Source organism: Lytechinus pictus, chromosome 4, assembly GCF_037042905.1.
Source record: "Lytechinus pictus isolate F3 Inbred chromosome 4, Lp3.0, whole genome shotgun sequence".
In the NCBI taxonomy this organism is placed as follows: domain Eukaryota; kingdom Metazoa; phylum Echinodermata; class Echinoidea; order Temnopleuroida; family Toxopneustidae; genus Lytechinus; species Lytechinus pictus.
In genome coordinates, this window is record NC_087248.1 from 24,121,716 (window position 1) to 24,137,201 (window position 15,486).

At 35.6% G+C, this 15,486-nt stretch overlaps 1 protein-coding gene across 1 annotated transcript in view; it reads right to left on the minus strand.

Moving 5' to 3' along the window:
• LOC129259295 (trafficking protein particle complex subunit 10-like) overlaps positions 1 to 15,486 on the minus strand; it is a 40,454-nt gene that overhangs the window by 5,020 nt on the left and 19,948 nt on the right. Inside the window, exons 13-18 of the mRNA XM_064098681.1 lie at positions 13,333 to 13,511; positions 11,975 to 12,113; positions 9,768 to 10,036; positions 5,797 to 5,894; positions 3,820 to 3,943; positions 2,189 to 2,377 (exon numbers count right to left, since the gene is read on the minus strand). Coding sequence (XP_063954751.1) covers positions 2,189 to 2,377; positions 3,820 to 3,943; positions 5,797 to 5,894; positions 9,768 to 10,036; positions 11,975 to 12,113; positions 13,333 to 13,511 — 998 coding nt within the window. The remainder of the gene's footprint in view (positions 1 to 2,188; positions 2,378 to 3,819; positions 3,944 to 5,796; positions 5,895 to 9,767; positions 10,037 to 11,974; positions 12,114 to 13,332; positions 13,512 to 15,486) is intronic.

Below are 15,486 nucleotides of genomic sequence, written 5' to 3' on the forward strand. Positions count from 1 at the left end.
TTCATATAATGTAACAAGTATTACCACTGTTGACAGCAATGATAGTCTTGTATCTTGATCTTAAAGGGATGGTGCGGGCTGAAAATATCTATATCTAAATGAATAGAGTAAAATTCACAGAGCAAAATGCTGAAAATTTCATAAAAATCAGATAATAACCAAGTTATTGAATTTTGAAGTTTATCAATATTTGTGAAAACAGTTATAAGCACATCGTCATGAATATTCATTAGGTGGGCTGTTGATGTCACATCCCCACTTTTCCTTTTCTTATGTTATTACATGAAATCAAATTATTTGTTTCATTTTTTCATACATGTATAAATGATGTGTCTCCAGCATAAGATGCAGTAATATATAACTAATGTACTTAATCAGCTGTCAATCCAACTGTTTTAGTTATGGGAGAATTTTTTTTGAATAAACCTAATTTCATATAATAAAATACAAAAGAACAAGTGGGGATATGACATCATCAGCCCACCTAATGAATATTCATAAAGACATGCCTAGAACTGTTTCACCGGAATAATGCAAATCTTTAAAATTCAATAACTTCGTTATTTGTTATCCGCTTAAATTGATGAAATTTTCAGCATCTTGCTCAGTGAATTTTACTCTATTGAGATATAAATATCTGGACCATCCCTTTAACCTTGAAATTATTAATGGAGTTGCTTTCCTGCACATTTTAGGCTGCAGTGCATGGAGTCGGAAGCAAATCTTAATCAATCTTTTACATTTCCAATGAGCTCTTTGAATTTTTTATTGTTGAAGCCTTCCTTACAATACACATGGACCGTTGTGGCTCTGGACTTTATACCAGCCATGCTGTAATTTCCTCCAGCAAAGAACTGATCCACAATGTGCTGCACTCGACCCAGGTGCGAATAATGGATACCTGGGGAGGGGGTGTTTCACAAAGATTTAAGTATGAACTAGAGTCACACTTAAATGCCTAGTTGCGTACGGTATAAAAGACACGACCACATTGGTGAGATCATGCAAAGAGGACGCTCACTATGTAATAATAATAATAATAAACAGTTCTTGTATAGCGCATAACACAATTATGAATAATGTCTCTATGCGCTTCCAAAGGACTTGGATATTATTACCCCAGCTGTAGCTTGGCTGCCGTAATTACTAAGATTACAGCGCACACGCATTTCAAGGAATAAATTCCTGCCAGGTACCCATTCACCTCACCTGGGTTGAGTGCAGCACAATGTGGATAAATTTCTTGCCGAAGGAAATTACGCCATGGCTGGGATTCGAACCCACGACCCTCTGTGTACTGCGTATTGATCAATTAGACTGCGTGTTGCATTTCAGATACGTTTTGGCATTGAAGTGCGTTTTAAGTCATATTTACATGTAAATCTTTGAGAAAACCCCCCAGGTAGAATTAATTCCTTGAGCGCACTAAGTGCTGCCGATAAAGTGACAGCTTGAGCTACATGTAAAGCCTGGGGTAACGATTGGGCCCCATCTCACAAAGAGCTATGATGGATCCGATCAATCTCAAGTATATGGAAATCCATCAATGTCATAATTTTTTCTTTTGGACATTTGCTCAATGTCCTTTAAAAAACAAAGGGAAACATACTGAATTGTCCAGAAAACAGTGAATGTACGAATATACGTCATTTCTAGAAAATATTTTGAACAAACATGTATTTTAGATGTTGATGTTGCTGGCTTTCCATAGTTGCGTCTTACAAACTATGGACGGCAAGCAATGTCAACATGTATTATAAATGTTTGTTCAAAATATTTTCTAACGATGATGTATATTCAGAGATTCATTGTTGTCTTGAAAATTCACTCTTTCTTTGTAAAGGACATTGTGCAAATTTCCTGTAGAAAAAATTATGACACTAATGGATTTCCACAGAGTTACGATTGATTGGATCAATCGCAACTCTTTGTGAGACGGGCCCCCGATGTGCTTTGTATCCTCTGCAAAATGTGTTATATGAAGTCGTCTATTATTATCATCATTATTGTTACTATTATTAAAATCATTATTATTCTTATTAATATTGATAAGCTATTGACATCATCATTAGTAGTAGAAGTAGTACTGTTATCATTTTCATTGTTATCATTACCATGGTTACCACACAGAGATTGTTTTGCTGGGGAATTGTTCTCGGATCGAGAGAGTTATATGATGCATGCATACCTCAAAATCAATGATTTCAAAATCATAGGAGCTTGACTTGAGACGCTTGTCCTGATCGGTGGTTGGGGAGGGGCCGATGGACCTGTAGCTGACTGAGAACTGGAACTCGACGGATCCTGCTGGTCTAGGGGTGTCTGGGACAGGCTTGGCCTCCCACACATAGGAGACTGCCCTCTGAGCCTGGAGTAGCTACATGAAATGAAATATACAAACCGGTAAGTCATCTTCAAGAAATGAAAGAAAAAACACCAACATAGCAGGGCAAAGTGAACAAGAGTATCTGTCCACTCTACAGAAAAATAAATCAGAAGACATAAAAATAGCAAATATATGCTAATTGCATGTATGCTGAGTAGCCTACATGCAGTCATATATGAAACATCTATTTGGTTTCCTTGTATAAATTTTCTCATCAAAAGACATGTACATGTATTAAAGGAACCTGTAAGATGTAAATATTAACTGCTCATAGAGACTATTTTTGTCCATATCCTTGAGTGGTCTTTATGAACAGGTTCCATATGTTTATGAAGAGGGAGTTGATTTGAGCAGATACCGGCGCATTTCAAAGGACTTCTCAATTTTTTCTTCTATATGGACAAAGCACATGCCATGAGCCGGGTTGAGTCTCTGTACAAATATTTAGTATATTTCACGCTCATGCTGACTGATTCAAGAGGCTCCTATACAACAAACACCAAGTACAGCACATATAACACTTGACATTGGCACATTTGATGGCTAAATCGATGGTAAATTTGATGGCATATTTGATGGCACATTTGATGTGACATCATATGTCAGAAGGTATGCCATCATCTCCCTCTGTGGTCTTTATTTACAGGTTACACTATAATGCAGTGTTCACCATCAGTGCGGTGCACTGACAACACTTTACAATTACACATTTGATGGCACATTCGATGGCATATTAGATGTCCTAATTTGCCATCATCCATCCCCCTTAGGTGGTCTTTACATGCATGTTTCACTGTATAATCTAGTTTTCATTGAAATTGGCACATTTGACGTCACAACATATTGTACATCATAAAATTTGTTCATCATAAAATTTGCCATCATCACCTTATTAAAGATGACCTTTATACACAGGTTTCACTGTATAATGCAGTGTTCTCAATCAAAGTGCTACACTGATAGCAATTGACATTGGCACATGTGATGGCATACTTGATGTCACAACATGCATCATAAAATTTGCCATCATCACCTTATTAAAGATGACCTTTATACACAGGTTTCACTGTATAATGCAGTGTTCTCAATCAAAGTGGTACACTGATAGCAATTGACATTGGCACATGTGATGGCATACTTGATGTCACAACATGCATCATAAAATTTGCCATCATCACCTTATTAAAGATGACCTTTATACACAGGTTTCACTGTAAAATACAGTGTTCTCAATCAAAGTGGTACACTGATAGCACTTGACATTGGCACATTTGATGACATACTTGATGTCAAGACATGCACCATAAAATTTGCTGTCATCTCCAGGTTTCACATACATGTATAGCAAAGCATTCACCAACAAGTGGTGCACTGACAACATTTTTGATGTCACATCATGAAATATTTTTTTAAATGCATAAATGTTCACTTACAATATTCTTGATGGAGTGTGGTGGTGTGAGGGTGAGTGTACGGTCACCAGTGACCTCTAATGACTGACCACTGAGGTCAAAGGTCAAATCACATGAACTTTGCACTGTCACCTGTATGAACTTCCTGTGAATTCAAGAGTTAAGCGTGATTATACATGTAGGGGTGTTAAATTTGGAGAAAAAAAATACAACAGGAAACAATAAACGAATAATAGAAACAAGTGGAATGCCTCTGGCCGTCTCACCTGCATCACGCGATTCAATATAGCAGCAGTGCTGATTTTGAAAACTACTATAACTCGCACAAGATGTTCAGTGATACTTGGTTACTCTTATTTCCACGTTTTATGAACTAGACCAATACACTTATAGAGATATGATGGCAATTCAACAAATACCCCCAACGTGGCCAAAGTTCTTTGACCTTACATGACCTTTGACCTTGATCATGTGACCTGAAACTCGCACAGGATGTTCAGTGATACTTGATTACTATTATGTCCAAGTTTTATGAACTAGACCAACACACTTTCAAATTTATGGCTGTAATTCAACAAATACCCCAATTTGGCCAAAGTTCATTGACCCTAAATGACCTTTGACCTTGATCATGTGACCTGAAACTTGCACAGGATGTTCAGTAATACTTGATTACTATTATGTCCAAGTTTCATGAATCAGATCCATAAACTTTCAAAGTTATGATGGTAATTCAACAGATACCCCCAATTCGGCCAAAGTTCATTGACCCTAAATGACCTTTGACCTTGGTCATGTGATGTGAAACTCATGCAGGATGTTCAGTGATACTTGATTAACCTTATGTATAAGTTTCATGAACTAGGTCCATATATTTTCTAAGTTATGATGACATTTCAAAAACTTAACCTTAGGTTAAGATTTTGATGTTGATTCCCCCAACATGGTCTAAGTTCATTGACCCTAAATGACCTTTGACCTTGGTCATGTGACATGAAACTCAGGCAGGATGTTCAGTAATACTTGATTAACCTTATGGCCAAGTTTCATGAACTAGGTCCATATACTTTCTAAGTTATGCTGTCATTTCAAAAACTTAACCTCAGGTTAAGATTTGGTGTTGACGCCGCCGCCGCCGTCGCCGTCGGAAAAGCGGCGCCTATAGTCTCACTCTGCTATGCAGGTGAGACAAAAATGATAACACAAATGAGATTTTTAAAGACAAATTTGTTACACTGTTACACTGTAATACACAATGTATCAAAATAAAAATAAATGTACAGTGTATATATTGTACATAAAATCAAGAGGAATAAACAACAAGAAAATTTTGTACTCTGTACTATTACTACTTCCACTACTGATAAATTATTTAAGACAACAGCAAAAGCCCAAACAATTTGTAGAGCAGAACAATTGCTACTTCCATTTTCTATTAAAGAGAACAGCTGTGAAAGACAACAGCGAAAGCCCGAACAATTAGAGCATGGTGCAAAGAGATGGTATAACCGCCCTTTCACATGGTACCAAAATTGTAATTTGAATGATGATTCCGAGAAAATTATTCTAATGAAAAATGTTTAGCACGTGTGAAGCCAAACTACATGTAGAATCACAAACGCTAATTACAATCACGAATTCAAATTGTACTCTGGAGGTGAATTCTATTTAATTTTCACTCATATTATGGTCTGAATTTTACGTCTGAAAGGGTTGACCTCCAAAACATCTTTTTGAGGGGCGGAGCTTACGTAACCTTTCAAGCACAATTGTCATGCACTCATCGTAGCTTCTTTTTTGCGATGCAGTGCTTTGATTGGGTTTGATTAACAAGTCACCAAGGACACAGTACCGCCTTCGCTCAGGAATTTGAATTGAAATCACAGTTTGAGTAAACATGTGAATGGTACCATGATTCTATAGACGAATTGCAATCATCATTTCAATGATGATTCAAGATTCTCGTGTGAAAAGGCCCTAAATTAACCTCATATTTACCTCTCTCCAGCAGTGTACATTCGGTGTTGGAATGTGAAAGGGTTGTTGAATTCTAGAGTCGTCATCACAGTCTCTGACCACGGGCATTCAACGGAAAACTAAGGAAAATAAGAAATATAATTTCACACTTAATAAATGAACTCTAATCGAATTGACTATAATCGGTTGTCTCGCGAAGCGACTGAAACTTGTAAAGAGAGTTATAATTTTTCATAGGCTGATGCTCAACTTTCTCAAGTGATGGAGAAATGTTGTGACTCTCTTAACAAGTTTCAACCGCTTTGCGAGGCAACCGATTAGAGATAAGAAGATAAGATAATTATTCGTCTTTCTTTCTGCACATACATTTTGTCTTTGTGTGATTTCACATTCTACAAATGCAAATCAATGAATCATTAACCATTGTTACAGTAGAAAAAGAAACACAGCAAATAACAAAGTATTATTATAGTCAACTCTATTGAATTCACCGCGATAATGAACATCTTCAGAAAAATGAACTCTTTTCAAACATTAATATGAAAATTCAAGCTTAATAAAAAATATGACTTCATTTGAAATTATGAAATGATTGTATTTATTGTATTCAAATATGTACATCTGAATGTTACCTGAATTATCATATGAGCTGACATTAACTGTGAATTATATTGACAATTACATCAAATACATGTGTGTACATCTGAATGTTACCTGAATTATCATATGAGCTGACATTAACCGTGAATTATATTGACAATTACATCAAATACATGTATGTACATCTGAATGTTACCTGAATTATCATATGAGCTGACATTAACCGTGAATTATATTGACAATTACATCAAATACATGTGTGTACATCTGAATGTTACCTGAATTATCATATGAGCTGACATTAACTGTGAATTATATTGACAATTACATCAAATACATGTATGTACATCTGAATGTTACCTGAATTATCATATGAGCTGACATTAACTGTGAATTATATTGACAATTACATCAAATACATGTGTGTACATCTGAATGTTACCTGAATTATCATATGAGCTGACATTAACTGTGAATTATATTGACAATTACATCAAATACATGTGTGTACATCTGAATGTTACCTGAATTATCATATGAGCTGACATTAACTGTGAATTATATTGACAATTACATCAAATACATGTGTGTACATCTGAATGTTACCTGAATTATCATATGAGCTGACATTAACTGTGAATTATATTGACAATTACATCAAATATGTACATCTCAATGTTACGTGAATTATCATATGAGCTGACATTAACTGTGAATTATATTGACAATTACATCAAATATGTACATCTCAATGTTACGTGAATTATCATATGAGCTGACATTAACTGTGAATTATATTGACAATTACATCAAATATGTACATCTCAATGTTACGTGAATTATCATATGAGCTGACATTAACTGTGAATTATATTGACAATTACATCAAATATGTACATCTCAATGTTACGTGAATTATCATATGAGCTGACATTAACTGTGAATTATATTGACAATTACATCAAATATGTACATCTGAATGTTTCCTGAATTATCATATGAACTGACATTAACTGTGAATTATATTGACAATTACATCAAATACATGTATGTACATCTGAATGTTACCTGAATTATCATATGAGCTGACATTAACTGTGAATTATATTGACAATTACATCAAATATGTACATCTGGGCCCGTCTTACAAAGAGTTATGATTGATCCAACCAACGTTTTGATCCAACCAACGTCCACTATATGGAAATCCATCAATGTCACAATTTTTTCTTCAGAAATTTGCACATTGTACTTTGTGAACACAGAGAAGCACACTGAACTGACGAAAAAACAATGAATGTATGAATATACAACATGTCTAGAAGACTAGAAAATAATTCGGATGAACATGCACTTTGGATGTTGACGTTGCTGGCTCTCCATAGTTGTGGCTGATCGGATCAATCGCAACCCATTGCATGAAAGTTATTATCATGGTAACTTTGCCATCCCATGGTAATTACCATGGTAATGCTGATCTTAAACTTTGATGAAACCAAAAACCTTACAAAGAAGGTTTCGTGCATGTACATTAAAATCCAAAAACTTGGAAAAGGGAGGTTCAGTACCCTTTCCCGGAGGGGCCACTTCCATTGACGGGTGGATACCATGCGCAACCACGGGGTCTTGAAAAGCACCCTAAACACGTATTTTCCATATTCTGAAAATGCACCCCTTAACAAGTATTGGCGTGTGAAACCCTACCCTTAACAAGTATTGGCAAGTATTCCCAGAATTGAGCCCCTAAACAAGTACAGCGATGTATTTTCAATATTCTGAAAATGCACCCCTTAACAAGTATTGGAAACAAAACGATACTCTTGGCAAGTATTTCCTGAAATGAACCCCTAAACAAGTACAGCGATATTTTATTGTTATGTCACGGGTCCGTCCGATCGTTGGTTTTACGTTACACACCATTATTTTGGTTTAGTAAGGCCCGACCTTCCACACCTCGCGCAAATCGGACTCTAAACACGTAGTGTTGGGGCAAAAAGGACATCCTTTATAAAACATTTTGATTTTGTTTTATCATCCCCGCATATTTGACCCTAAACACGTATATTTTCCGAGCGAAATAGATACCCTTTTTTCAATATTTTTGTGTTTTTGACACCCTTATCACGTTACGTACGTAACGTGCCCTATCTTGAAAAAGACATCCTTTTTACGTGTTTTTTTGGTCGCGCATGGTATCCACTCGTCAATGTAAGTGGCCCCCCCGGTACCCTTTGCATTCGATGGGCCATAGATATGTGACCCATGTCAATTGTGACGCAAGCAAGGTGTCAATTATCATTTGATGAGTGACTCGGCTGTATAGAATAGAAATCATCAGAAATCATGTATTCTTGATATATGACCTTTGAACTTCGGTTACCTTTTTTTATAGAAACACCCTGTATGTTTCTGTATCCAAATATTTAAATGTTAAAAATCTATTTTTCATTTAAAATATCATGATGTTGGTGTATCTAACCCTTAGAGCTACATATCTTCTATGAGGTCATGATTAATGCTCTTTTGTTCCTCAAATTGGCAACATCATTTCATTATTTATTCATTCTCACACAGAAAAAAATCAAAATAATATGGACACACCTCGGTTAATTAGCAATAAAACAAAAAAAAATAAACAAAATGTTGCCAATTTGCATTATTCAAAGTCAATGATTACACAGTTGCCAATTTAAAGTGTGTAATGATTAACTTATCTAGGAATGACAGCATACATACTACACTGGAGCTATAATCCACATTTTCACTATAGTTTTGCTTATCTTACTGTATTCCATGAGTGACTGGAAGAATTTGGGATGAAAAGAAAAGGCAATGTTCACAATAGAGTCCTCAGTTATCTATTTTCTAAGATGCAAATTTTGTATTCTTCCATGTTCTAAATACTAGGGGGCCGTTTCACAAAACTTGATATAACAACAAATTTGTAACAACAGTTAAAAGCTACTGAAATCCTTCAATCTGATTGGCTGATGATTGAATTTGTTTATAGAAATTGCACATTATGATATAAAAAGTCCTTATGAAACAGAACCCTGGTTCTGCATTCTCTCAATGCCATGTCCAAAAAAATATGAAATAATGAAAACCTTGGAAAAAGTAACTTTCCAATTCCTTCACATGCACTGCAATTTGCAGACAGCTTGACGATCGCTCAGTAAACACTGCAAACGGGATAGCTCGGCAGATTTTCCACTGAAGCCAGATTTTTTTTAATTGAATTTTGCTATGATTTTCATCACATTCACAGTATTTGTGCATTATCATATATGAATAGCCTGAAATTAAGCTTTTCTGGAAATTCTGTGGATTATATTTTTTTTCAAATCACGGAAACCTGGGGACTCTCGTCTAAATCCATACGTTAAACCAACCTGAATATTCTGTTTACTGCCATCATTCTGTCTACACATGTCCGCCATAACCCCGACTCTCATATCGATCTCTCGATGACTTCCGACTCCCTCTACGAACCGAACCTTCCCTCCCTCATCCGTGGACTCCACCTCGTATTCCTCCATCTTGGATGGGAGGATGGCGAGACCAGTGGGCGCGGTCACGGCCAGGGTGGTGCATTCTGGGACAGGGGTGTGGCCCGTGGTAAGATGGAGGGTGATATCTTGAGGGACCCCGCACAGCAGATCTCAGGGGAGAAAATACATCATAAAGGGGTTTTTTAAATTTTGACTAGTAGAGGTAAAAAGCATTCACAAGAAGACAAGGACGAAAGGTCGAAATTAAAGGACAAGTTCACCCCAACAAAAAATTGATTTGAATAAAAAGAGAAAAATCCAACAAGAATAACACTGAAATTTTCATCAAAATCGGATGTAAAATAAGAAAGTTATGACATTTTTAAGTTTCACTTAATTTCACATAACAGTTATATGCACATCCTGGTCGGTATGCAAATGAGGAGACTGATGACGTCATCCACTCAATATAAAATATTCTAATTTTCTCCTCATTGTCAAGTGAAACAACGATTAATTCCTCCCTGAACACGTGGAGTTAGCATTGTTTAATATTATATGGTTCAGTCAAGTTGGTCCGTCTTGTCAAATTTGCAAAAAATGAAATATTGTATAATTCAAACAATAAAAAACAAAATAGTGAGTGATGGACATCATCGACTGACTCATTTGCATGTCACTGAGTTGTGCATATCACTGTTTTGTGAAAATAAGCAAAAATTTAAAATGCCATAAATTTCTTATTTTACATTTGATTTTGATGAAATTTTCAACGTTATGCTAGTTTGATTTTTCTCTTTTTATTTAAATCAACATTTTTCTGGGGTGGACTTGACCTTTAATAAAGAAGTTCACCCTGATGATAGGCTGGTTTCAAGACATTGCATCAAACCCTTGTTGGAGAGGCGACCGCACAGCTCAGGGCTTTGCTGCTGTCGTATACCGTGATGACAAAATCCTCGCTGGAGGAACCAAAATATTTCATTCCCAAGCGCTATCAACCCTGTATCGCCCGATTATTCTTCTTATGTAACATTTCTCCTTCGCAGGCAAGCCCGAGGGTTAGACCATAAACAGCTGTGATATTATTTAAGAGCAGCTCTGCCTGTAGTAGGCCTTTCGGATTTAAATTATTGTATTTGAAATTTAATCAAGTTTTCAAAGGCATATTGTACTTTGAAACCCAATGTTATTTTGTTTTCAACTTTGAACGAAGAAAATCGGCCCCGAAATAATTAAACTAGTAATCGAAATAAAAATGACTGCATGCGATGGAGAGCGAGTTTGCTCAAATAGGCACGCTGCGTATGTAATTGCCGTTTAGTTTTTTTCGGATCCATCGTCAACAAAACGGAGTGTCGAGTGAGTTTGAACGCTAGCCTGTAAAACATCTTCATTTTATGAAATTATTGAAATTCAAGCCTTATTTCAAATAACCAGAACTTTGTTATTTCTTGACCATTTACTGTAATTGAGGTATCAAATTAAAGAGCAGATATTGAACTTTTAAGACATGTGATTTTCTTATTCATATAACCCCCGCCAAATGACTTTTTGGTATCCCCTCTTCAAATTGTTTTTGCTCACTCATGCATGAAGGAGAAATAATCTAAGTAATATCAGATGAAAGAGGAGATTCTAAGCTTTACATTGGTAGGTCATTTGTCTATTTTATTTGTGATTAAGTTATGATAAATCATCGCTAAATCTCGGTTTCGTTTTTTCTGGGACACACTGTATAGTAGCCTGTTTGTGATAAGATAACCAGATACTTGTCAAGAAACACATGTTTAGATACTTAGATAACTGGCCCAGGGTGATTTAGGTTTTCCATGGTTCGTAACACGGGTTTGCCTTCTCCAACGATGGTTTTGCCTCATGAAAACACTGGTGAAGGTTTGATAAAAATCCATTAATAAAGAATTGATTTTTTAAATTTTGATTTTGTGACATCACAGATGACCAGCTCCTCCACATGTTTGATAAATTGAAATTAATTTCATTCCAATGGGGTATCCCCCTTCTATAAGAATATTGTGAAAATCATCATGTTCCATATTTTTCTTTAATTCACGGAATTCACATTTTGAGTACTAACAGCTTATTACCAGTCTGTGAAGCAATTATCAGCTGAGCCTCTTTGCTGAAGATCTCTATTTCCGTGCAATTCTCCAAATTGGCAATAAATTCTGCATTGAAGATCTGACATATCAGCTGCTGTGCTTGAAATGTTCCGTTCTCTCCAGACTGCAAGAAAATCAACCAAACAAATAATTGTTAAAAGAAAAACAAATGAAAGGATATATACAGTGCGTCCCAGAAAAAACGAAACCGAGATTTATCGATGATTTATCATAACTAAATCATAAATACGATAGACAAATGACCTACCATTGTAAAGCTTAGTATCTCCTCTTTCATCTGAAATTACTTAGATTATTTCTCATTCATGCATGAGTGAGCAAAAACAATTTGAAGAGGGGATGCCAAAAAGTCTGGGTTTCAAAAAGAAAACCACACTTTTAAAAAATTCAATATCTGCTCTTTAATTTGATACCTCAATTACCGAAAATGGTCAAGAAATAACAAAGTTCTGGTTATTTGAAATAAGGCTTGAATTTCAATAATTTCATAAAATGAAGAGGTTTTACAGGCTAGCGTTCAAACTCACTCGACACTCCGTTTTGTTGACGATCAGCCATGCATTAAGTCTTTTGTTAACCATGCGATAGCTTCTGTGGGAAACCGGTGAAAACATGTTTATTTAATGAAATTATGGAAATACAAGCATTGTTTCGAGGGAACATAACTTTTTTACTTCTTGACCATTTTTTGTGATTAAGGTATCAAATAAAAGAGCAGATATTGAACTTTTTAGGCATGTGATTTTCCTTTTGAAATTCAGATACCCCCTGCCAAATGAGTTTTTGGTATCCTTTCTTCAAATTGTTTTTGCTCACTCATGCATGAATGAAGAATAATCTAAGTAATATCAGATGAAAGAGGTGATTCTAAGCTTTACAATGGTAGGTCATTTGTCTATTGTATTTGTGATTAAGTTATGATATATCATCGCTTAATCTCGGTTTCGTTTTTTTTTGGGACGCACTGTATATATATATACGGTATATATATATAAAAGGGATATTGTATACATTTATAAAATATTACTCGCACAAAAAATTATCTAATTAATTCACATTGTCATAACTTTCACAAGAAAAACTGACAAAGAATACAAAAATAGTTTGTACAACAAACCTAAATTGTTAAAAGCATATATTAGAAATTGGCAAATTCCTTATTTGCTGTGTTGTACACTTCCCGTTCAATAATGGTATATCGTCTATTTTCCATTGTAAATTGCTCAATTCACTCAAGTTCTGACAAAATTGTAGGGTTGGAATTGAATGAAAATTTCAATTTCCTTAGAAACGTTCAAGAACAAAATTCAGGGACACCATACCTGGAATGTAAATTCCACTTCATTTTTTTTGCCGGGCTGTAGGTCAACATCATGCAGGACCAGCGTTGTTGAACATGTCTCCTTGGTAACCACGTCCTTGTTCTTAACGAGCGACGTAGAGCTATCCTGCCTCTGTAGGATCACACTAGCATTGCTACAAACCAAGGAGCTGGTCTCAACTAGAAAACAGAATCAAAGACATCAATGGATATAATAGATGCATGAATAGATTAAATTGAAAACATCGCTTTGTATTTTGAAGTCCAGTTTAAATAACTGAGACCCTGGTCGATCTCTGTGCTAAAATTATTGGAAGCTGAAAATGTTGAATTTTTGTTTACAATTTACATAATATGTTTTTTATGTTTAATATTTTGTTTCCCCGCTCTTTAAAGTTGAAGAAACCTAAAAATAACAATATTAATAATGATAATAATAATAATAATGTCAGTTCACCCAGGGTAGCCACTTTAGTTCCAAAAACTATTCTCCCAGTGGGCTCTGCTTAACAAGATAATGTTATTCCCAGAAAGTTATGAATGATTGCATGAGATGATATATTGAACATGTACCGTTTAGAGGCATGTGTCACAATTGGCTTTACATAGTTAAACCACAACTTTAGAACAGAGTTTAAATCGATCACTTCAATCTGAAGTGGCCTAGCCTGTCTTCAAGACGCACTGTAAGCAGACTCAGCATGGTGTATAGGATAGTGAATGACCAAGACAAATTTTATTCCTTTAGCACCTCTGTCACCAGGAAAAATCACAAGTGCTTTCAGACATACCGTCCAAGAGGCAATATTGACAAATTTGCCTTTGCCCAATGATCTGTCCCTGAATGGAATAAACTCCCTCATCAAATGGTAAATGCAGTTTCAAGTGACAGCTTCCGAAAGCTCCTGCAAAATCACCTTGTAAATACCCCTCACTCTTCCTCATAACGTGCATCCAAGTTTGATTTCATCTTCTAGATAGGCTGCAGAGCCCTTTGAAGATTACAGCAAGGGCCCGTCTTTCAAAGATTTGCGATTGATCTGATCAAACACAACTATGGAAAGCCAGCAAAGTCAACATATATAATGCATGTTTGTTTAAAAAAATTATACATATAAATGTATATCCAAAACTTCATTGATTTCTTGACAATTTGGTGTGTTCTCCTTTGTTTACATAGGACATTTTGCAAATTTCCTCTAGAAATAATGGCACTGATGGATTTCCATAGAGTTACAATTGATTGGATCACTCATAACTCTTTGTAAGACGGGGCCCTGGAGTCTATAGAAAATATGTATTATAGGGAAATCATTCAGTCTCCAATAACATGGGATATCAACACACTTCATCATTACTTTGCAGAGAACTATAATTGGAAAAAAGAATACCTCACAATCTTTATTTACCTGTCAAGATATATGATGGGGCAACCATAATTTGCGCACATTTTAAAAATCCTCATGAAGTTGATTTTCAATCAAAAATTTCTCACAGCTCACACAAAATTAATCAAAAATCATGAATACCAAACAGAAAGCAAGATCCCAAAGTCAAATTTGCTTGATGGAATTGTAAAGTAGGTCACGGGTTTCGTTGGTATCGCGATCTCAAAATTCCATGACGATCGACTAGTGCAAGCTCGGCTGAAAAAGTGTCATAAAAAGTGTGACCTTAATTTGCGCACGATCCTTTTGCAAGGCTTTAGAAAAGAAATGAAGCAGACAAAGGTACGATAATTTTATCAGATGATTGTTAAAATGCCATAAATTCGGTTGGTATCACATATTACTTTATCATTTGGAAAACTCAGCTTGCAAACTGGCGATTTCTTGATGCTTGTCGAGAAGGTCGGATTTTCTCGGAGCGGACGCAAAAGTTAACAAAATTTGCCCATGTTTTGCCATTATTTTCACAAATTGAGACCTTACCTTCAAGAAAATTACTATAAAGGGTAATATTAAGACGCTCTTTCTGTAGGTGATATCAGTTTTTTTAAAATATTAATTAGATATTGAAGTATTCGACCTTGCGCAAAATTAGGTAACGCGCGAATTAAGGTCACACTACCATACAGCGGCTATAAAGCAAGAATGCAAGCCTAACCCATGAGATGTTGCTAGGCAAGGTTAGCTTAATAATTGTCCAACCCAGC